This window comes from Halichoerus grypus, chromosome 2 (assembly GCF_964656455.1).
Source record: "Halichoerus grypus chromosome 2, mHalGry1.hap1.1, whole genome shotgun sequence".
In the NCBI taxonomy this organism is placed as follows: Eukaryota; Metazoa; Chordata; class Mammalia; order Carnivora; family Phocidae; genus Halichoerus; species Halichoerus grypus.
Genome location: NC_135713.1, coordinates 13,298,654 through 13,321,759, shown reverse-complemented (window position 1 = coordinate 13,321,759; position 23,106 = coordinate 13,298,654). Strand labels below are relative to the sequence as shown.

Here is a 23,106-nt window from a genome sequence, read left to right as displayed (position 1 = left end):
AGACGATCATACCACAAAGAACGCTGCTTGGATTCTCACAGCATTAGGCCAGAGGATGCAGCCACCGTCACCGTCTTCGGGCCCTGTCTCCTCTCTCTTGCCACCCCATCTCATTTCTGTGCTCTTTTCCTTTCTTCCTACATCTCCCACGCCCCGGCCAACACACACTTTTCCTTTCCTTTCTCTCTCTTGCTTCTGCCGCATTGGCGTAGCCCGTTACAATGATACACTGCACCTTCCCCTCCCACGGGAGTGTTAGAGAACCTAGAAGGGTTTCCTATACGTGGGAGAAAAGTAAAGATCTGAGACAGGGGTGCACCTTGCCTTGACTGCTTATGACACCTGCCGTCTACCCCACACTTCATGACAAGGATTTGGGTTGTATATTTTGACCGCTGTTAAATTTTGAATGTCTTATATTGGCCCTTAATACTTAAGGACTTCAAAGCATACTCCTTCTGGAAAGGAACTTAATTAGGCCCTTGTGGTCATGCCTCTTCCGTGTTCTCAACTCTGACTTATATTTTATATTTTATTTTTTAAGTTTTTTTATTTGGGTGTGGGTGGGAGGAGCAGAGGGAGAGGCAGAGAGAGAGAATCTCAAGCAGGCTCCACACCCAGCACGGAGCCTGATGCGGGGCTCGATCTCACGACCCTGGGATCATGACCTGAGCTGAAATCAAGAGTTGGACACTTTAACCGACTGAGCGTCCCAGGCACCCCTCAACTCTGACTTCTAAATCTGTGACAGGGATCATGAGAAGCCACAGTCCTCACCAGGTTTTGGTAGGAGTTTCACATGGATCCCTGAAAGAAGGGTCTGTCTGGTTTCTCTCACGGCTCCAGGCTACGTGAGGAACCAGGTCCAGATCTGGGGGATGGGCAGGGGTAACCAAAACCATCATCCCGCTGATGATGCCCTTCACTCTGCCACCCCTCCTTTCCTTTCCCTTCCCCGTTTCTCTGTCAGCAGGTCTTCCTGACTCTTCCTCACTTTCTTTTCCACTGCCATCTTTCTTACCTTCTGTTTCCCTCCATGAAAAAATTTTTATTCTGTGTTCCCTTTCCCTGTTTCTTCTGTTCTTTGCCTTTGCTTCTCCTTCCTACTGGCATATTTATCTTTTTTCATAATACTTCTCCGCCCTAATAGTTTTCCTGTTCTTCACTTACATTTTTATTTTCATTTGATTTTTTTTTTTTTTTTTTTTTGCTGCTTCTGCACCCCCCCACCCCCCACCCCGCCATCTTCAACATCAGTCTAGCTACGAGTATCAGTCACTGGCTTTTCAAAGGTCTGCTGTTCTCAACCCCAGAGCCCCAAAGTGCTCATGGAAACCTCGCTAGGTTTAGCTTACAGGGGATCTTCCTATTGCCTGAAGTCATTGGTTGCTGGAAATTTTATAGGTGTGCTAGAATGAAAAAGATTGAACATTTTGAACTGAGTAATCAAGTGTTCACTAGAATACTCAATAAAAGAAAAAAATTTAGTCACAAATCAGAAGTTAATCTAAGAAGTATGAAATCAGAGCATTTTAAGATTTTTGTCATTCATTTCTGAGGATAAATATAAGCTTTTTATTAGTAGTATATATTTCCCCCACCCCTAGTTAATTCTAGTTCCCTAAGTTAGCTTTAGAATTCCCTATAAGTCACTCTTCTATGGCATTTGGATTTATTACATAATTGATTAAAACAAATAAGATTAGAAAAAATAAAGATCTACTCAAAGCATTAAAATCTTAAGATTAAAGCATGAAGAGCCCAAGAAGGTAAACAAGTGAATTTTTGGCAAACTCCTCTTAATAAAACAAGTTGTCATATAAATGCATCACCTTCTAATCTTTGACACATCATCATTTAATCTTTAATAAAGTATTTATAAAGTTGTGACCAAACATTTGAGAGAAACCAATGATAAAATCTAACCACCAGATTATATTTTGAGCATAAATGCGTTTGCACCAGCCTAATAGTCTCCATAAAGGGTTTGCAGTTAGGAAATTAATAGCATTGATCGAATTCTCTAAATGATGAAGTATTGAGAGAGCACCCAGAATTGGAGAGGGACTGCTGGGAGTGAGTCCCATTCTTAGCATAAGAGCAATAGAGTGAATAAACTCGAGGTGATGGCTATGGTGATAACGGGTATAATCTGTGTCTTCAAAACAACTGTGAATAACCTTTATCGTTTAAAAACATTTTTTAATCAAAGTATTAACTAACATAGAGTATTATCTTAGTTTCAAGTGTACGACATAATGAATTAGCACTAGCACACCTTGCTCAGTGCTCTCCACTAGAAGCCGTAGTCCCCATCTGTCCTCCTACAACGTCATTAACCTTTATCACCTGAAGACAATAAGATCATAGAATAACTTTGTACTACAGTTTCCTCTGGGCTTGCTTTGAGAAACCCAGATTAAAGCCACAAATCAGAAAGAAGAAGTTTGATTCTGGTATCCCTTGGCGAGTTAGTAGTTTGTTAGGAAACTGCCCTGGAGCGTGGCGTGGTCCCGGACTTCTCAGCCAAGCGAGCAGACAGTGCTTTAGGTTTAAGAAGGGGCATGGGGGGAGGGGGGGCAGTGCCTGGGGGGCTCAGTCGGTAAAGCTCCTGCCTTTGGCTCAGGTCAGGATCTCAGGGTCCTGGGATCGAGCCCCATGTCGGTTCCCTGCTCAGTGGGGAGTCTGCTTCTCCCTCGCCCCCTGCTCGTGCCCACACTCTTTCTCTCCCCCCCCCAAAGAAAGAAAAGGCATCGGTGTGTCCAACGAAAGCAAGTGCCTTGCACGCCAGACCCCGAGTAGTGTTGCTGTTACCTCATCTGTTTAACTGTGAGGTTTAGTTCTGTGCTCACTGAAGCAATCATTGAAGAAATTAATCTGAGAAGGTCCGTGTTCAAGCTACCTCCAATCTGGAAAAGAAAGCGTTTTCTTTATTCTTTCAGGATCCGTGTTCACCTGTGCCTTATTTTTAAGACTGGCTGATCAAAAAAATGTAACTCGTCTCTTTATAATAAATTACTGAAGTAGATTCAGTATCCTTCAGTGGATTCCATAAGAGATTTTTTGATTGATGGTGGTTAAGATGTCATCTTTGACCGTCCTTGGGAAATCTAGAATACTAAGATAAAATTATTCTGCTGGAAAAATATTAGAAGTTTCTTTTAAAGGTTTCATTTTTAAGTAATCTGTACACCCAATGTGGGGCTCAGACAACCCCAAGATCAAGTGTCACATGCTCTTCCGACTGAGCCAGCTAGGTGCCCCCTTAGGAATATTTTTATCTTGTAAAAGATATATGTATATCCTTGTTTTACTTCTCTTACTGAAAACGTTTTCTACTAAATAACTTATGGCTAATTCTCGTTTCATGTCCTAAATCTACACTTTTTACATATAAAAATATATGTAAACACTATATCTACATGTCCTATATCTACACTTTTTACATTTTCAGATGATGATACTTTTCTTTGAAAAAAATGTGTTTATCCAAAAAAGCCCTATTTTATTTTCCTATGGAAGTTTTAAGTCTTGTACCCCTCTCCCTCTCCACCCGCCCCCCCATTGACCAAATAAGGAAGAAAGAATGTGTGTAAACTTTGACACCATTTTAAATTAATTTCTCCTCTCTGGGGCATTTGGAGATAAGCATGATCCATTTGTTTGGAGATGGCTTGTGCCCCATCTCGACTCATCCCAGGGTTAGAGTGTCAGCTCATGATTTGTGTTTCTGCCAGCCCCTCACCAAGATTTCTCAGCTGAGTGGGAGCTGCTTTGGGAATAAGGAAGGGACAGCATTGCTGTGTAATCCAACCAAGCTAGCATAGCGTCGCCCACCGCCCCCTGAACACAAGCCGGCAGGCACCATGCTTTGTCGGGGGGTGTCTGGGGGCACGGCGGTTGGGCAAAGTGGAGGATAGGCTGAACCTTGAGATGCTCCACTGATGTCGTCATGCAGTGTGATTGACTTCTCTCAAACCCCTCCCTACCCTATCTTGGGGGAACAGGTGGCTTAATGAACTCCTGGAAACGCCGCTGGTGCGTCCTCAAGGATGAAACCTTCCTGTGGTTCCGCTCCAAGCAGGAGGCCCTCAAGCAAGGCTGGCTCCACAAAAAAGGTGGGGGCTCCTCCACGCTGTCCAGAAGGAACTGGAAGAAGCGCTGGTTTGTCCTCCGCCAGTCCAAGCTGATGTACTTTGAAAATGACAGCGAGGAGAAGCTCAAAGGCACCTTGGAGGTCCGGACGGCCAAGTATGTTGACGGACCCCGGAGGTGGCCCGGTGGGGTGGTGCTCTGGGGCTGCTCGGTCGTTCATGTCGATGCCTCCAAAGCCACCTGGCCCGCGGTCTTCGAAGCAGTAGGTTGTAGGCGTCAAGTGCGTCCCAGTCATTCACTTGAGCCGATCGAATTGTTAGGGGCCTGGGGAAATGACTTTGTGAACCGTTCACTTCTCATAGTCACGTTCAGACCCTTGGCTCTCAGTAAGATGCCCGCTGGTCCTGGTGGGGATGTGATTGGTTGTGTGCAGGGATCCTCGAATATTGAACAGTGGGTTAAGAAGCTTTTACTGATCAACACACCACAACAGATTGCTAAGTTGGAACCAGACTGCCCATCTGGAGGTGTTTGGTTTTTTGCTTTAGTTTTTGAGGTGTCGTTGACATACAGCATGTGAGTTTCAGATGTACAATGGAGTGATTCCACCTTTGTATATATTGCAAAGTGATCACCACAGGGAGTCTAGTTAACATCCATCTCCACACATAGTTAACAATTTTTTTTTTGGTGATGAGAACTTTTTTTTTTTTTTTTTTTTTTTTTTATTTGAGAGAGAGAGAGAGAGAGAGAGAGAGCATAAGAGGGGGGAGTGGGAGAGGGAGAAGCAGACTCCCTGCTGAGCAGGGAGCCCGATGCGGGACTCGATCCCGGGACTCCAGGATCATGACCTGAGCCGAAGGCAGTCGCTTAACCAACTGAGCCACCCAGGCGCCCTTTTTTTTTTTTTTTTTTTTTTTTTTGGTGATGAGAACTTTTAAGATCTACTCACTTAGCACTTTATCCAAATGGGCGATACTGTATTCTTACCTAATTCTCTCATGCTGTACATGATGGCCCCAGGACTTATTTTGTAACTGGAAGATTGTAACTTTTGACTATCTTCATTTTTTTTTTTTTTTAACTTTTTGAATACCCTTCATTCTTAGAGATGTTTTTTTTTAAATGAATCCTTTATCTTTTACTTTTGTGGGATATTTCAGCCATCGTTGTATCCAGCAGTGAGAGGAACAGAACTGGGCTTTGAATCCAACACACCCCCTTTTGCTGCCACCCTTTTATAGAACCAAAGCACTGGACTATTGAGGACCTATTATTTGGGTTAAAAATTAAGGTTTTCAGGAAATTGTTGGACTTCGCGGCAGCTGGGTAACTTGATACTATACATTAAGTGCTTTGGGATAACCATTAGCCATTATTCCACTCAAAACCAAGCAATCACCATATTTAGAAAATGGGTAAAATAAGCTTTGAGACAGAAGATTAACTCCTAAAGTCACGAGACCTGAAAATGGTGTTTTGTTTCTAACCAGCATCAGCGACTTTAGAACATTATTTATTAAAAAGTGTGGGAAGTTAAACAAGGAGAGTGTTCTACGCATTTAATTTTAAGGGCAAATAACGAAGTGCAGACAGTGGAGTATTGGACTTCTCCAGGCTGCCCTTGGGGTGTGTTAGGAGCCCATGCTCCAGCACAGGCGTGAGCGTGTGGGGCTGTGAATCTAAATCCTACAAGAAATTTCCATAGCATGACACAGCTGTGTGCTTCTGCCTCTCAGCCCTGCATCCCTGATGTTCCTCCTGATTCAGCCTATAGGAGGCTCCCCGACAAATGCCAGGAAGCTCAGAGGAGGGGACAGAGAGGGAATTTCCCTGGTGGAAACTGATGTATAATCCTCAAGCACCTTGCTCTGTGCTGCTTAATAAAAAGCCCTATTCTCCGGGTGCTTTGTGAAAATTACAGAGTTAAGAAGACATTAGCTCTTACTCGGCCATTTCTGTCCTGTTCTGCAGAGGGAGGGCAAGGAGTTGTTAGGGTTTCACCACATTAAGATTTTTTTATTGGCATTAATTAAAAGTATCCACTTTATATTTTGAAATGTTTTGTTACAGAAAATTTCAGTCCTATGCAGAAGCAGGCGGAAGAATATAATGAAATCCCTGTGCTGTTAGGCAGCCTTCAGCTGTGACCACCCACCCCCTCCCCCGCCAGCCCATGGCCATAGTGTTTCATATGTAACCCCACCCGCACTGCTCCCCCTACAGGCTGTGTTCTGTAAAGCAACTTCCTGACATCAAAATTTTATCTCTAAATATTTTAGTATACACTTAGAGATTAAGACTCTTAATATATAATCACATTATGGTGACAACATTTAAAAAAATAACAGTAACTTCTCAATCATCCAGACTCCAGTCATTGTTCAGATTTCCCCAGTTGTCTTGTTTATGGAGGTGATAGTGCTCTTGCTGGTTTGGATTGGTTTATTTCTTCCAATCAGAATCCAAATAAGGCTTATAATTTTTAATCCATCGACCGAGCTCTCAAATCTCTTGTAATTTATACAACATTCCCCCCCCATTTTCTTCACACACTCGCTGTCATTGAAGATGCCACCGCATTTATTCTATGGAGTTTCCAGATATTGCATCGTGACCCTGACAATATCATCACTCCCTCTCCAAGGAAGCTTTTTACAAGTGCAGGTCCCAGGGCCCCACCCTGAAGAGAGCCCCCCCACCCACCCCACCGCCTGTGTTTCTGAACGTTTCCCAGGACCATGTGGGCCACAGTGGTCCAGAGCCACAGCCTTCCAGCTAGATCACAGTCTCATCTCTCACTTTACGCACAAGGTTGCCGAGTTCCTGAGAGGCAGAGTGGCCGGTCCAGGATGACATGGTCTGGACAGTTTCCCTAGAGTCCTGCTCAGGAGACTCTGTGACCCGAGACTTGGCTGATTCCTGCCCATCTCTCACCTCTTCCTGCTCAGAAAGGGGGTCACAGACTGCTGTAGGAATTCTCACCGTCTTGATCTTTAAAAATATTTTATCTTGTCTCAGTGATTCTAGCTCTAAGATATTTATTTTTTCTAATTAGACTGTTTAGGTGTGTAGATGTGAAATGAATATTGTACTGTGAAGAGTTATACTCCTTCACTTGGCAAAGCAAGCTGGCTTTATCCCCAAGCTCCTTTGTCATCAACTATTTGGCCATCTCTGTTTCTGTGCCAACATCTGCTTGTGTTTTACCCTGATCTTGTTAACCTGGTCCACCGATTTTAAACCTCCATGTTGGGATGAGAGCAAGGTGGTGTTGAAATCCAGAAACACCCAAACGCTGCTCTTCAGCCCAGAGCCCCCAGTGGAAATAATGTGCCCATACGAGGTGGAGTATGTCAGAGGTGTCAGCCAAGGCCCTCAAGTGGGAAGCCATGAGGACCTGGGGAAGAGCCCAAGCCACACTAGTCGCCTTGTGGGGGTCCTCCCATTGTAGGGCAGTGAGAGGAGCCGAGGGAAGGTGTGGGCCAGACTGGGGGCGGCTGCCCCAAGCCTTCTAAGGCCTCAGCAGTGGCAGGCATTGGGTGGGCCAGAGTGAGGAGAGAGACTTCTCCTTAGAGTAGTCTACCGACCTCAAGGAAACACCTACCCCTGGTCCCGGGTGAGACTTCCTCTCTCTCTAGAAGCAGAGAAGACCCCATCTCCTCACCCCGCCCCGCCGCCCCCCGTAGAACACAGGGATCTTCATCATTTCTTAAAAAAAAAAAAAAAAAAAAGCAAGGCTGAAGTGGGTGTTTGATTTTTCGGTTACAGTTTCCAACTCCCATCAGCAGTTTGGTGAAATGGCTTTTCCTGCTTACTCTTAAGGAGTCTGTGGTCCTAATGTGTATTTGGTGCTTTTGCTACTTGGCAGAGAGATCATAGATAACACCAGCAAAGAGAACGGGATTGACATCATCATGGCCGATAGGACCTTCCACCTGATCGCCGAGTCCCCAGAAGATGCCAGGTGAGACACAGAGGTCGACTGCCCGCAGACGACGTCCTCACCCCTGCTCAGGCCTCGGCCACCCGCCCGGCTCTGAAAAGACTGTCCTTGATTCTCTGGTTGGGCTTTTCTGTTAGGATGGTTGAAGAACTGAGTCAGGAGATTGACGTGCTTGTCCCCTGGGCAATCTTCCGCTGGGCTAAGGTGTCCAAGTACCACACACAGCCCAGGATTTCCAGCTTTGAATGCCACTAGACGGACCCCTTGTTATCTCGGCTCAGGCTTTTATTGTCCCCAGCAGCGTATGCGAACCGTGCAACCACACAGAGCCGCAAGCCCACCCTCTGGAAGCTTCTGGGCTTTGACAGGGAACAGCTTGTGTTTGCTTAAGGATTGAGAAAGCAAGGGCATTAACCCCTGATTGTTTAAATAAATGATAGCACTGTGGCTTTCGAGGAGGATTTAGGGTCTTCATATTGAAGAATTCAGTAGGACAGAAGAGATGGTTAACACCAGTAAGAGAATTACTGTATTTCAGGCAATATTCTGAAATGCTTCACATATATTAACCCATTTAATTCTCACAGCCATCCTACAAGGTTAATAGCATTATTACCATTATTACCATGACCCACATTTTACAGAGTAGGGAACTCAGGTAGGAGAAAGGGAAGTATAATTTGTAAAGTCACAGAAGCTCAATTCTACTGAACGGGGGCATTACGTTTCTTATATTTCTTAAGGAGCTTAAATCTTTGACCAAGCTCAGAGGACACTGTGGTTGGTGTCCGTTGGTTGGATCAAGTGGTCTCACTTTCCTGGATCTCAGGTTTCCATCCTCGTGCTGGGCAGGTGTGGAAAAAAAGGAGAGAACTGGTATCTGCTTCCCAGAGTGATGCATCACAGGGTCACACAGCGGATGAGATAGAGCAGAGCATCTCTTTCTCCTGCTGCTCTGTGAGCCACAGGGCTGTGTTGGAGGTATCTGCCCTCCCCTCTGAGCAATGTCAGGGAGCATCGTCAGCCTATAGCCTTTACTTTTGAGCTCCGAAATCCTTCGAATCTTGTAATGAATTCTCAGTGCCTTTTGCTACTACCCCTTTGCCTTTTGAATGTTTGAGTTGATAGAGCACCATGGTAGCAGCATTAAGGGCAAAGAAAATAATTCTTCCCATGGGAACAAACTAAAACCCTGCTTGGATCCATAAATTATGACACAGACTGGAAAAACAAGCAAACCTGGAATTATAGCCCCGTCATTCCATCTGGGACTCCTAGAGACCGCCTGTGGTTGGTTGTGGTCTGTGGAATGCCTACAGCTTCTCAGCTGAATTATAGGCCTAGCGTTTGGGAGCCGTCCTCTCTTTTTTGGGCCATAACGACCTGCTAAATTTAACATTGGGGGCTGCTTTTTTTTTTTTTTTTTTTTAAGTAGGCTCCACACCCAGCCTGGAGCCCAGGGCGGGGCTTGAACTCCCTGCCCTGAGATTAAGAGCTGAGCTGAGATCAAGAGTCGGCTGCTTAATCAACTGAGCCACCCAGGGGCCCCAATATTTGTGATAGTTTAACTGAGGCCTTCTTTTCTTGACCAGTAGAACACATTTTTTAAAATTCCTTTTCAGATGGAGTTAAACTTGATTCAGGAGGAGAAATTTGTAAATTTAAGAGTGTCACCTGAACAGAATGAAAGGCCAGCAAATTTTGTGTGTGTGTGTGTGTGCATGCGTGTGGGTGTGAGAGAGAGAGCTCCCGTGTGGCCTCCATCTTGAACATATGTGTTTTTCAGTGTTTGATTTGGGAAATTTTTGAGCTTCATAAAACAGTGACTTAAGTCTTGCCTTTGAGTTAATCAGAATTGATGAAGCAAGTGTATATTGAGATGTTTCCCTTGGTTTCCCTAGGAGTCTGTTTACGTTGCCTATTTTCAAGCTCTTGGTCACATTTTTCTCCTTTAGGAATCACAGGAGATGGATTTTAGTGTTTTGCTATAGAGACATGACTTACCCTTCTATATAGATACGCATTTTTTGCTTAAATATCCCGTCATATACACCAAATACTTTGTCCTCTGCCATACTTAGTAGGAGCGTATATATAGGTCTTACTAGCCTCTGCAGGAGAAGGCTGTCCCTAGCATCTCACATTTGGCACCTCCTACATTTTATAGTTGCTTGATAAATGTTGGATGGATGGATGGCTGGATGGACAGATGGATGTGTGGCTATTTGTGGTCATTTTTCCTCAAGCCTATATTGTGTTTCTAGGTACATCGTGACTTTTGTTCAGCTTGACTTTTCTGGGGTTGACCTGTTTTCCTTTGTTGTCTGATTCTAATGAGGCTGTAAGTGAGAAAACTCATTTGAGGTGAAGATAGAAGAGTTCTCCAGTCAAAAAAACCTTTCCACTTTGTTCTTCAAGCAATTGTTGTTTTTTTTTTAAAGATTTTATTTATTTATTTGACAGAGACACAGCGAGAGAGGGAACACAAGCGGGGGAGTGGAGAGGGAGAAGCAGGCTTCCCGGGGAGCAGGGAGCCCGATGCGGGGCTCGGTCCCAGGACCCTGGGATCATGACCTGAGCCGAAGGCAGACGCTTAACGACTGAGCCACCCAGGCGCCCCCAAGCAATTGTTTTCTGTTTCCAGCTCTCCTATGGTTTTATTCTTACTTAGGTAGAAATCCTATCAGGTGGCTGAAAACCCCATCCTGGAAACGAGCAGGGAAGATCGACCTCAGTGGCCATCTTGAGATGGTACTCTGACATCATTGGCCTTCTTACCTTGGAATTTACTTTTAAGAAATGAAAAGGCACTTGAATATTCCCTAGGTTATAGATAACATCCTCAGTAAAGATCCTTGATATAAGTGTTTTGGGTGGCACTGAGGATTTCGTCATCCTCCATTCACTGTCTAGAGGTCTGGGGCAGCTGGAGGAGAGGATCTCCTGTTGATCTGAAATTGCAGCAGCTGGTATCTAAAGCACTTTGGCTGCTGCTTCTACCTTTGCCCATTGGTAGCATGAAACCCACGTTTACCCACGAGAAGTGTAGGCAGATTAAAAACAAAGTTGCTCAGAGGAAATGTCATTTTCGCAGAGAATGTGGAGAAGGGCATCGGTCACCATGTTGCCAATCCAGCAGTTGGCACCTCCTTGACAGTCACTCTCTCCTTCCCACAGCCAGTGGTTCAGCGTGCTGAGTCAGGTCCACGCGTCCACCGACCAGGAGATCCGGGAGATGCACGACGAGCAGGCGAACCCACAAAATGCCGTGGTGTGTGAGCGTCGTGGGGTGGAGGGAGATGTCCCCAGGGAGGCGAGCGGCCTGGGAATTTCTAGACAGTCTAAAGTAAAAGTGTAATAACTAAAGGAATATTTTGTTTAAAAATAATGCAGAAAAACAATTCGTTGAAGATTATAAGTAGTGATAGATTCCAGTCCTCCCGCTTTAAACCATTAAAAGAACAACAACAACAACAAAAAATCCCGAGTTTTATGAAATCATGGAAGCACATCATACTTCCCTTCAAAGGCCTTAGTGAATTCTAACTCGTGTTCTTTCAGTCTTCACTCTATCCTGGACACATAGAGAACCATAGAATCATATTTTAGAAATAAAGTTTTCTTTTCTCCTAAGAACAACTTCACATCAAAGTTTCTTAGTGGAGTACATCTAAATTTAGGGATGGATCCTAGTGTAAGTCAGAAAATTTGTGCTATTGAAAGAAGTTTGAAACACTTTTCACTGAAAGTATCCGAAAAACAAGACAAAGATTAATTTATAATTTTTTTTAAATGAGTGAACTGTAGATTCTGCCCTGTCTAGAGTAGAGGCTGTCTGTACTCACCTGCTGAAGGGGGACCTTTCTTAGATAGCCATTATTTTACAGTTAATGCAGAAAGGAGGAGTGTTTTTGTTTGCTTCTTTAGAGAGCCGTAACCTAGGGATGTTCGGGTCATATGTGCTGTACTTAAGTGGTTCTCTTCCCCCCGTTTCTGCTCCTTCCCAGGGCACCTTGGATGTGGGGCTGATTGATTCCGTGTGTGCTTCCGATAGCCCCGATAGGTAAGTCGGGATGTGACTCAGCAGAAGGAATTAGTGACCTGCAGTCTCCCCCAGCTCTCTCTGCTTCTGGGCCACTTTCTTCTTTTCTGGGCCATGAAATGATTCTGGGCTGTGTGTTGACACCTGGTCAGTCCCAGGCTTCTTTCTTTGTGCCCAGTTTTACACCATCCAGAAGTCTTGCCCTCTGGGTATCTTTGGGATGCTGGGGGAGACTGTGGAAACCTAATTTAAACAATTAAAAACATACACACAAGAGGAATATTCTTCATTTGGATACAGGGATCGATCCAGGATTCACAGAGGAAGAAAATGTCTGCTTAGGAAAACAGTATTCCAGCATAGGGAAGCGTGTCTTTCCCTTTTCTAAACTTGATAATGAACTTAAAAAGGATTTGATTGTAATTTATATGTAGAGTATTAATAAATTAAACCACAAAGATTTTTCCTTCACATTTCCATTTTACCTGTGCCCTTTAGATAGCATGTTTTGGTTTTGTCTTTTTTGAAGGGAAATCATCTTCGTGGATGCCCTCAGGAGTCTGTACTATTGACCTTTGTCTTTATCTTCTCTATTTTTCTTTGCTGCCATTTGAATTCCGAGTAAGAATCAAAATTGGCTTCTGCCTTCAGGAGCATAGCTTTAGAAAGTGAATAGAAATGTATTCCAATGGACAAGAAAAATGGTGCCAACGAGGCAGAATTATGTGGAGTCTTCATCAGCCTGTTGACAGAAGCTCTTCTGAATCATAGACCCTTTATTTCTGGTATCACCCTGCGCCATCCTATACCTGGCTCGGGGACCTTAACAAGTATGTTTTGTCAGTGGCCCAAGATTTTATTCTGAGGGTCAAGTTCCCACCCTCTCTACATCTGTCTCCTCCTAAACCCCCTCTCTGTAGCAGGCTGGGTATATGAGGATCCATGCTAGAACTTTCCATCGCTGCTCAGACCCTTCTCTCCCTCAGGTGCCCTCCTTTCTCCCTTCCAGACTATAGAAAAGTCTTTTATTTTGAAAGAGCACCCGTCTTTCCCTGTCTACTACAGTCCCATTAATCTTGCTTTTTCTTGAATTTCTGCAGCACTTAGCTACTGTAAACATTTGAAAACCTGTAAGAAATCATTCACAAGTCACTAGCTTAAGTGGTTAGATGCAGGAATTAGTAGGAGCAAGGGCCTAGGAGAGATTCAGGGCATTGCCAGACAAAGAGATGAGGGAGAAAGTAAATTTCCATTATTATGTTACCCCTGATTGGGAAATGAGCCTTTGTTAGATTGCTTTGAACACGTGGACCCAGGTGGATTTTAGTAGCAAGCATAATCGAGTGCATAAGATGTTCCGTTTACACCTGTTTACTGATCTTCTTTTATTATTGGTGTCTGACATTTCATTACCGACCCACAGAAATATCATCCAAGGCAATACCCAGAGGCAGAAAGAAATTTACTTTGGAAAGGATCAAAAAAAATTTTCCCCCACCGTCACCTTACTTAGCTTTCCCTAAACCAAATGTCATCTGGAAAGTTTTGCATGAAGAAATCTTTCCCCTTCCAGGGCCTTCAGAATGTGTGGCTCCAAGTTTAAAGGTTAATGATGCAGAAAATAAATCTTGCAGAAATGAGCGAGAGTTGCCTTAGCATAAAAATACAAACAGCACTGCAGTTTTCAATCCCTGTGACCATACGCCAGGAAAAAGGCATTTGATCTTGCTTCAGACAGGTGATGTTGCTGGTAGAGCTAAGAGTCTTTGCTTCCTTCCTGCCCTGTTGCCCAGACCCAATTCGTTTGTGATCATCACGGCCAACCGGGTCCTCCACTGTAACGCAGATACGCCGGAGGAGATGCATCACTGGATAACGCTGCTGCAGAGATCCAAGGGTGACACCAGAGTGGAGGGCCAGGAATTTATTGTGAGAGGTGACTGCCACCACGGCTTTGCTTTGTCATGGAGCTCTGTTCTCCTTTGCGTAGATACTGCAGCATTTCCCGCGTGAGCAGCTTTTCTGAGGAATTTTGACTCTTGGAGTTGCTTTAAAAAAAAAAAAATCACGTAAGAAGTGGCCATGGATGGCCCTTTCCAGCAAATATGTAGAAGTAGGACCCAGCTGTAAGCCTCCCTCAAATTACTACTTGGTATTTGGGGTTTCTCATCGTCGTTTTTAATTGACATTTTAATCTCTCTTTCCAGGGTGGTTGCACAAAGAAGTAAAAAACAGTCCAAAAATGTCTTCACTGAAACTAAAAAAGCGGTGGTTTGTGCTCACCCACAATTCCTTGGATTACTACAAGAGCTCCGAGAAGAATGCTCTGAAATTGGGCACGTTGGTCCTCAATAGCCTCTGCTCGGTGGTGCCTCCGGACGAGAAGATCTTCAAAGAGACAGGTAACAGGGCCCCGTGCCCGCGACGAGCCTGGCTTTGCTCAGATCAAGGGAATGAGTTTGGTGCCTGGAGTGTGTGCCACGGTTTTTCCCCCAAAAGAAGCTCATTTCTTGTTGATTTATCTTCTGAGGCCATCTGTGGTTAGCTCTGTGGACACTTAGTACTGAACCCATAGTAAAGAAGTCCTGCTTAATTGAGTTGCACAGGTGTTCTTAGGACCACACAAAAACAAAGATTCTCCTGTGGTGAGCTCTTTTCCATCCCTGTGCGGGTGAGAGTCCTGACACAGCCCAAGAAAGCTAAATCCTGACTGTCCCTGAGCTTATTAACCTAGAATAAAAAGCAGTCATGTTAGCTTAGTTTTATTCTTGTCAATATTATGAAAATATTTCTCGATTGAGTTTTGTTGCTAGTTATGATTTTGTGCTTTTTTTTTTTTAAGATTTTTTTATTTGAGAGCGCACATGAGCAGGGGGGCAGGACAGAGGGAGAGGGAGAAGAAGGCTCCCCGCTGAGCAAGGAGCCGGATCTGGGGCTTGATCACAGGACCCTGGGATCATGACCTGAGCCAAAGACAGACACTTAACCGACTGAGCCACCCAGGTGCCCCGATTTTATGCTTTTTTAAATATAGCTCCTCTGTTCCAAATGACCGCTTGTTTCAGGACACACACACTGCTTGCTTAGCAGAAGTGCTTTCTTCTCAAGGGAGAGGCTAAGGAAAGGAAACAAACAGGAAGGGAGAAGGAGCGTCAGAGAGGGAGGGGAAGCGTTGTCACTCTGGTTCCAGACCCGTGAAAGTGACTTAGTTTCTGCCTATTTTTCTTTCAGAGCAAATGTTACCGTTTATTTATTTATTTTTAAAGATTTTTTATTATTATTTATTTGAGACGGAGAGAGGGCGCGAGCACGAGCAGGGAGAGCGGCAGGCAGAGAGAGAGGGAGAAGCAGGCTCCACGCGAGCAGGGGAGCCGGACGTGGGGGCTCCATCCCAGGACCCCGGGATCGTGACCTGAGCCGAAGGCAGCCGCTTAACCCGCTGAGCCGCCCAGGCGCCCCTGTTTTACCATTGATACATTTAATCCCGGGTTTCATTGTTTTATGTTTATCTTTGCATCTCAACCCGAAGCTCCTCGTGTGGGTGGATAGGTGGGTTACCTCGCACACTTGGGAATTCAGCGAGAATTGCTGAATTGCTTAACGAGAAGGGCTTTGAACGCCCGCTTGCCTGCTTGCCCGGTTGCGGGGTTGCCCGGTTGCCCGGTTGTGGGGTTGCCGGGTTGAGGGGTTGCCAGGTTGCCAGGTTGCCGGGTTGAGGGGTTGCCAGGTTGCCGGGTTGAGGGGTTGCCAGGTTGCCGGGTTGAGGGGTTGCCCGGTTGAGGGGTTGCCGGGTTGAGGGGTTGCCCGGGTGCGGGGTTGCCGGGTTGAAGGCTTGCCCGGTTGCCGGGTTGAGGGGTTGCCGGGTTGAGGGGTTGCCAGGTTGAGGGGTTGCCCGGGTGCGGGGTTGCCGGGTTGAGGGCTTGCCCGGTTGCCGGGTTGAGGGCTTGCCGGGTTGAGGGGTTGCCAGGTTGCCGGGTTGAGGGGTTGCCCGGTTGCGGAGTTGCCGGGTTGCCCGGGTGCGGGGTTGCCGGGTTGAGGGCTTGCCCGGTTGCCGGGTTGAGGGCTTGCCGGGTTGAGGGGTTGCCAGGTTGCCGGGTTGAGGGATTGCCCGGTTGAGGGGTTGCCCGGTTGCGGGGTTGCCGGGTTGCCCGGGTGCGGGGTTGCCGGGTTGAGGGCTTGCCCGGTTGCGGGGTTGAGGGGTTCCGGTTGCGGCGTTGCCCGGTTGCCGGTTGCCCGGTTGAGGGGTTGCCGGGTTGCCCGGTTGCCGGGTTGCCGGTTGCGGGGTTGCAGGGTTGCCGGTTGCGGGGTTGCCGGGTTGAGGGGTTGCCGGGTTGAGGGGTTGCCGGGTTGAGGGGTTGCCCGGTTGCGGGGTTGCCGGGTTGAGGGCTTGCCCGGTTGCGGGGTTGAGGGGTTCCGGTTGCGGGGTTGCCCGGTTGCGGGGTGGCCGGGGGGCGCGCCCCCGTGCGGAGGGTGACGCGCCGCGCGTGCGCTCTACCGCAGGCTACTGGAACGTCACCGTGTACGGTCGCAAGCACTGCTACCGGCTCTATACCAAGCTGCTCAACGAGGCCACCAGGTGGTCCAGCGCCATCCAGAATGTGACGGACACCAAGGCCCCGATCGACACTCCCACCCAGCAACTGATTCAGGACATCAAGGTACGGCGGACCCGAGCTCAAGGGCTGGGTCACGGTAGCTCGCGGATTCCCCCCCACCCCCCCTGGGAACATTGGGATGTCGGTCAAGCTCCATTTTTATTCCGTCATCAAAACTAACTTTTGATTAATTTTCTGTTAGAATATCACAGCTTTTAGAAATCGAAATGTGAGTGCTCAGGTGAAATTTGACACTAAAAGTACTTTGTCTTCAGGGAGGCGTCAGATGTTGCTGCCGAGGCAAACCCGGACGTTAGATGGTCTGTGGTTTGGGGTGTAGGGCTCCCCATCCCAGGGACATGGTGTGATCTGTGTGGGGATGACCTGCTGCCACAGGATGCCCTTGAGCCCTGGGGTGGGGACCTTCTCGGAGCAACACAGTAATTCTCCTCTTACTGTACAGTGACCGGACCACACAGCGGGGGTCACCAGCAGCCTGGATTGGTCTAGAAAACTTGGAATCTTTATAGGCACCTCCAAACTCATAGGAAGCTTCCAAGTCTCTGGACCAACACTGACATTGTTAAATTGTAATTTCCTTTTCATAAAGATGAATTGCTCAGGGAGTATACATTGAACGGATAATTACATGGCAGCCATGCACAGAGATGCCACACTCATTTTTCAGGAATGGAAACAGAGACGTGGAATATTCTGGTTGCGTTGTTCACGTAGCTGGTCAGTCCCTGATGCAGAACCAGGTCAAGGGGATTATTTTTACTGCTGTTCCTCTTAGTTACCATCAGATAGATTCCCAATACCAAGCAAAGAGCTGGAACAGTGACAGAAAAGATTTGAGAATGCTAGCAAGACAGGTGTTTACTGATCTACACCAAAGGAAATTAGCTCATCAGATCCAGGAGGCCAGCTAGATTTCACGGAGGTGGGAGAGGGTCTAATATGTCCATAGGATATCATTTCCCACTGAATTTAAGTTTGCCTGTGGATTCCAAAGTGGTGTGTTTTCTGGGTATTTGGAGCTAAATTCCACGAAATCAGTTATTCTCCAAAACTCTGCAGAGCTTTCCATGAAACCCAGGATGCTAAATACTAGCAATTTCATTTCTAGCATTAAAAAAAATTTGAAGGTTTTTTTTTTTGAGAAAGTGAAAACACATCACTGAACTTTCTCTTCAAAGCTGTGTCTTATCTATTCCTATGTTCTCTAATTTGAAATCTGTCATTAAAAGAGTAATAGAATTTTCCAAATATGAAACAGTCCTTTTTAAAAAATTAGGTTGCCCTAATTAAGCCCATACAGAATTGTTGAAATAAAGTTGTTTTTTTTTCCTGGCTTTCAATTGGGTGTTATTAAAAAAGTTTCATAGTGGAAATTACCACGGCAGAATGATTCGTTACCTTTCCTCCAACTTTTCTGTTTATTTAACGTTCTAAAAGGACTTTGCCTTTTTCAAATCCCAAATTAACATTTTAGGAGCATAAGTACATGATGAATTTCTATGAAGGGATCTCTTAAATTTCAGGAAAGAGGTTAGGCATGTTGAACAGTCTCTCTAATAACATATCAACATGTGTAATTTTCAGGTGTAGAGAAAATACAGAAGATCAAGTTAAGAACGAAAACAATGTATTAAGCAAATTATAGATGAAAATACATGGTTTGCTAAATGTTTGATGGCTAAATAGCAAAAGAACTTTCATTCTTTGAAGTATATATAATCTCCAGGAGAAAATATATACACATGAAATGAAGAGAATGAGCTGTGTGTGAGAAAAATGTGATTTGTGATTTGTCTTCAAACGGATTATGGGTATCTTCATGCTTGAAATTTTTTTTTTAATATTTATTTGAGAGAGAGACTGCACGGGCAGAGGGAGGGGGAGAGGGAGAGGGAGAAGCAGGCTCCCCACTGAGTACGGAGCAAGACTCTGGGGTCGAGCTCACAACTTTGAGATCATGACCTGAGCCGAAACCAAGAGATGGATGCTTAACCAACGGAGCCACCCAGGTGCCCCAAAATTATTATTATTTTTAAGTAGGCTGCATGCCCAGCATGATGCCCAGCATGGAACCCAACGCGGGGCTTGAACTCACGACGCTGAGATCAAGACCTGAGCTGAGATGAAGAGTAGGATGCTTAACCAACCACCCAGGTGCCTCCGTGCTTGAAATAATTAATGCTAGATTCTCTAGTATCTCATGGATGCTTTAGACGCTGGAAAATGTTCATGTGTGGGAGAACACAGATGCTGGGGCACCTGGGTGGCTCAGTCGGTTAAGCTCCTACTCTCTTGATTTCAGCTCAGGTCGTGACCTCAGGGTTGTGAGATCGAGCCCATGTTGGCTCCGCTCTGGGCATGGAGTCAGCTTGAGATTCTCTTCCTCCGCCCCTCCCCACCTGCTCGTGCTCTAGAAAAATTTTAGGAAAAAATACAGATGCTTTTGTTCTTGTACACATGTGTGTTTTAGATAAGCTTGCTTGCTTGACTGGGTCCTCTGTTTTCAAGGAGAACTGCCTGAACTCCGATGTGGTGGAGCAGATTTACAAGCGGAACCCCATCCTCCGCCACACGCACCACCCCCTGCACTCCCCGCTGCTGCCCCTGCCCTATGGAGACATAAACCTGAACTGTGAGTGCCCGGCCCCTCCCATACTCCGCGGTGGACACGATTCTGTTCGCCCTCGTCACTCCTTAGCTCGGTCACGTAGCGTTGTTGTCTGGGTGATGCACGCATTGTTGAACTAAAAGAACAATTTTAGAGGGAGGCAGGAAATGCCAGCCCTCCTGCGAACTCAGAGGTGCCTGAATTTACTAGAGAACCAGATCCTGAGAGTCTTACATTACAAATCGGGAACCTGTTTGGCAACCGACCAACTTTTTAAGCAAGCATTTTGTAGAATAAAATAGTTCAGTTATATAACAAAACAGCATAACTTGCCCACCTCTGTGTTTTGACAGTGTTGTTCGCCTGATTCGAAGGTTCAGGGAACGTGGCGAGCACCGCGTCACGAAGCTGCCGTCTGTCCCCATTCCTTCCCCTTGGGTGTGTGCTGCTCAGATTGTAGCATGTCCAGGCCCTGCATGTAAAGGCTTCTGTGTGTGTTCTTCTCCTAGTGCTCAAAGACAAAGGCTACACCACCCTTCAGGATGAAGCCATCAAGATCTTCAATTCCCTCCAGCAACTGGAAGCCATGTCTGACCCCATCCCCATAATCCAGGGCATCCTGCAGACGGGGCATGACCTCCGCCCTCTGCGGGACGAGCTGTTCTGCCAGCTCATCAAGCAGACCAACAAAGTGCCCCATCCGGGCAGCGTGGGCAACCTCTGCAGCTGGCAGATCCTGACATGTCTGAGCTGCACCTTCTTGCCGAGCCGGGGGATCCTGAAGTACCTCCGCTTCCATCTGAGAAGGTACGAGACAGCCCGATCCAGGCGCTCACTCAGGTGCCATGCGGCCCCATGGCTCGGAGGAAGAGGACGGGAAACAAGATGCCTAGTGTGGTCGCACTCGTGGGTCCCTTGAACCAGCCAACACAGGGTCGGTGTCCTCTCTAAGCCAAGCCACACAAGGCTGTGGCAGGGACCGGGTCCCTTTCAGTGTAGTGTCCTAACATCTAAGATGTGGAGTCCATTTAATTACCACCACCTGTATAAATGGCGGCCGGGGGGGGGAAGCCTGGATATTTGGATCCAGATCAAATAGGTAGAAACATTCTGATTCAGACTGACGACCCATGGAAAAAGATTTTCATCCAATGGTATGAGACATGGCTCTCAGCAGCCTGCAGCTGCTCCCCATCCAACCCTGGCTCACTGGGATTTTTTTTTTTTTATTGTTTGCATTTAAACAAAACCTGCACAGAAAGTGGCTGGTGTTTGCTCTGCACCATGGGGGGCCCCCTCGGTGCCTTCGTGGGCAGCGCGCTGAAAGCATCGGGCTCCCAGACGCCAGCCAGCCTCAGTCTAGCAATTAACAGTGAAGTGTTTGTCTCCTAGGATACGGGAACAGTTTCCAGGAACCGAGATGGAAAAATACTCCCTCTTCATTTATGAATCTCTCAAGAAAACCAAATGCAGAGAGTTTGTGCCTTCCCGAGATGAAATAGAAGCTCTGATCCATAGGCAGGAAATGACATCCACGGTGTATTGCCACGGGGGAGGCTCTTGCAAGATTACCATCAACTCCCACACCACAGCCGGGGAGGTGAGGGAGAAGCCCCTGTCTGATACCTAATTGCGATGCACACAAGTCAGGAAGGTTGTACACGGTTAGGGGGGCTACCGCGTAGTTGTGACGTGCATAGTGTAGCAGCTCAATAAACAAGATGGAACCTACACCCAAACTCACGTATCGAGATAAAAATATGTATCAAAGATGAGTAGAAACACAAAAATTAAGCTGGTGCCAAAATAGCTGAGACCTAATCCTGCTAATGTAAGAAGCAGGTGCGTGTGGGTTTATCATAGCATCTCTCCAATAAGGGGTCTGTGTTTGCCATGCAAATATCTACAATGATGTGTCAGATGAGCACATTTTTTTTTCCTTTTTTAAAATTGAAATTTAGCATTCTAAAACCAATTGGCTAAAAGGAGTAGGGCAATAAAATCCAGAGAAGCTTCTGGCATGGAAAGGAGAAACATCGGTGGAAGCCATTGTTTCTTGGAAGTTGATGAATGTATCCGATGAAAGAGAGGGCTTCAGTTTTTGTGTGCCTTTCCTACTAGTATGGGTTTGCGAGAACTTTGCCTGGCGTCTGTCTCTACCAGTGGGCAAAATGCTCTGCATTCTTTTTTTTTTTTTTTACAAAGACAAAAGAAATCTGATTTCTAGGGAACAGTGGAAAAACAGCACTTTTGAAATTCTGGGTGACCACACATGACAGTGGGGGGAGCTGCTTGGACCCTCGCGTGTCGGCAGCTCGCTGGGGGCTCTGGTGAGAAGGCACATTCCAGAACCACGTGCTGGAAGCTGAAGACCTCGGGGTGTATCTTGCAGGTGGTGGAGAAGCTGATCAGAGGCCTGGCCATGGAGGACAGCAGAAACATGTTTGCCTTGTTTGAGTACAACGGAAGCGTCGATAAAGCCATCGAAAGCCGAACCATCGTAGCGGACGTGTTAGCAAAGTTTGAAAAGTAAGTTCCTTCTCCCTGGAGTGCCAGCAGATGGAATAAATTAAGAGCAAGAGTTGAGGATCTGAATTTCCATTCGTTTTTGGCTTCAGTGTGCATTTGAGTTCCTATTCTTTTACTTGTGTTGAAGCACGTTTAATTTTTCATCTCCCCCTGCTGCCTGTTTTTCTTAATTCCTAGATGAAGCCTGTCTCAAGTAAGATTCAGCTCGCCATTGTTTTTTTACCCCATTCGTTCAGTCCCCTGTTGTACACACTGCCTTGGAATTTCCTGATTCTAGGCTTTTCACTTGTCATTGCTTCCAAACGGGGCCAGAGACACAAGCAAACTCATACACTCTTCAGACTGCATTTTATGTCTCACGCACCTGTGATATTTGATCTAGGACTTTATCCCCTAAGTAGCACAAAAGGTATTCCTGTTCAATATAAACGCAGCCTCCATAATATTCGTGCCGATTTTTGTAAATACTGTCGTTTATTTGAGGGTTAGTAAAGGGAATGAAGATAGAGCCTTTGTTTCTTTTCTTGCTATGGATTCAGCATAATGTTTAGCCGGTACTAATTTGCCTGGGGCCTGCAGAAAATCCTTGTTAGCACAGTGTAATTGAAGGCTGCCCATTTGTTGTCTTAAAGTGAGACCAAAATGAAAGCATGTTTTTCACTTCTGGCTAAATACAGTTAGTAAAGAATGAGTCATCTAAAGTCAATTCCTTGTGGCACCGAAAGGCCATTTCTCCTTTTGCTTTCTGAACCTCCCTTGCCTTCTGTCCGTAGGCTGGCTGCCACATCAGAGGTGGGGGACCTGCCCTGGAAATTCTACTTCAAACTTTACTGCTTCCTGGACACAGACAACGTGCCAAAAGACAGCGTGGAATTTGCGTTCATGTTTGAACAGGTAGAAGAACTTTCAGAAACGGATTCCTCTGCTGGGGAACAGGGATGAAACCTGTTCACACTCTTCCTAAGTTCGTGGTTGGTCCGGAGGGGTGAGGCATGGCGGTACATTTCCCAGCATGCCCGTGGCGGCTGCTCCTTCATGCATCTCTAGAACGAAACCACAACACATGCTGTCTGAGGTCCTGTGCCAAGACCTGTTCTAGCTGGGAGGAGAGAGACATTAAGGGATAAAATATGTGTTAGATGCCGTCTGTGCTGGGGAGAGATTTCAAGCAGCAAAGCAGGGGAGGGTACAGTTGTCAGGAAAGGTGACATTTGGAGGGAGATGCTGATGGATTTTGGGTCACACACCCCTAACGTTGCTGCCTGCCTCC

The 23,106-nt window shown here is 46.2% G+C and overlaps 1 protein-coding gene and 1 long non-coding RNA gene across 2 annotated transcripts in view; one reads left to right on the top strand and one right to left on the bottom strand.

Annotated features, from left to right (window-relative positions):
* MYO10 (myosin X) overlaps positions 1-23,106 on the top strand; it is a 210,203-nt gene that overhangs the window by 181,415 nt on the left and 5,682 nt on the right. The window contains exons 27-38 of the mRNA XM_036109218.2: positions 4,008-4,251; positions 7,967-8,062; positions 11,219-11,312; positions 12,049-12,104; positions 13,877-14,019; positions 14,291-14,485; positions 16,584-16,741; positions 19,208-19,331; positions 19,817-20,114; positions 20,700-20,907; positions 21,700-21,836; positions 22,610-22,730. Coding sequence (XP_035965111.2) covers positions 4,008-4,251; positions 7,967-8,062; positions 11,219-11,312; positions 12,049-12,104; positions 13,877-14,019; positions 14,291-14,485; positions 16,584-16,741; positions 19,208-19,331; positions 19,817-20,114; positions 20,700-20,907; positions 21,700-21,836; positions 22,610-22,730 — 1,874 coding nt within the window. The remainder of the gene's footprint in view (positions 1-4,007; positions 4,252-7,966; positions 8,063-11,218; positions 11,313-12,048; positions 12,105-13,876; positions 14,020-14,290; positions 14,486-16,583; positions 16,742-19,207; positions 19,332-19,816; positions 20,115-20,699; positions 20,908-21,699; positions 21,837-22,609; positions 22,731-23,106) is intronic.
* The window catches only part of LOC118546490 (uncharacterized), a 40,640-nt gene continuing 28,782 nt past the window's right edge, over positions 11,249-23,106 (bottom strand). Inside the window, exon 5 of the long non-coding RNA XR_004922611.2 lies at positions 11,249-11,382. This is a non-coding gene — a long non-coding RNA (uncharacterized LOC118546490). The remainder of the gene's footprint in view (positions 11,383-23,106) is intronic.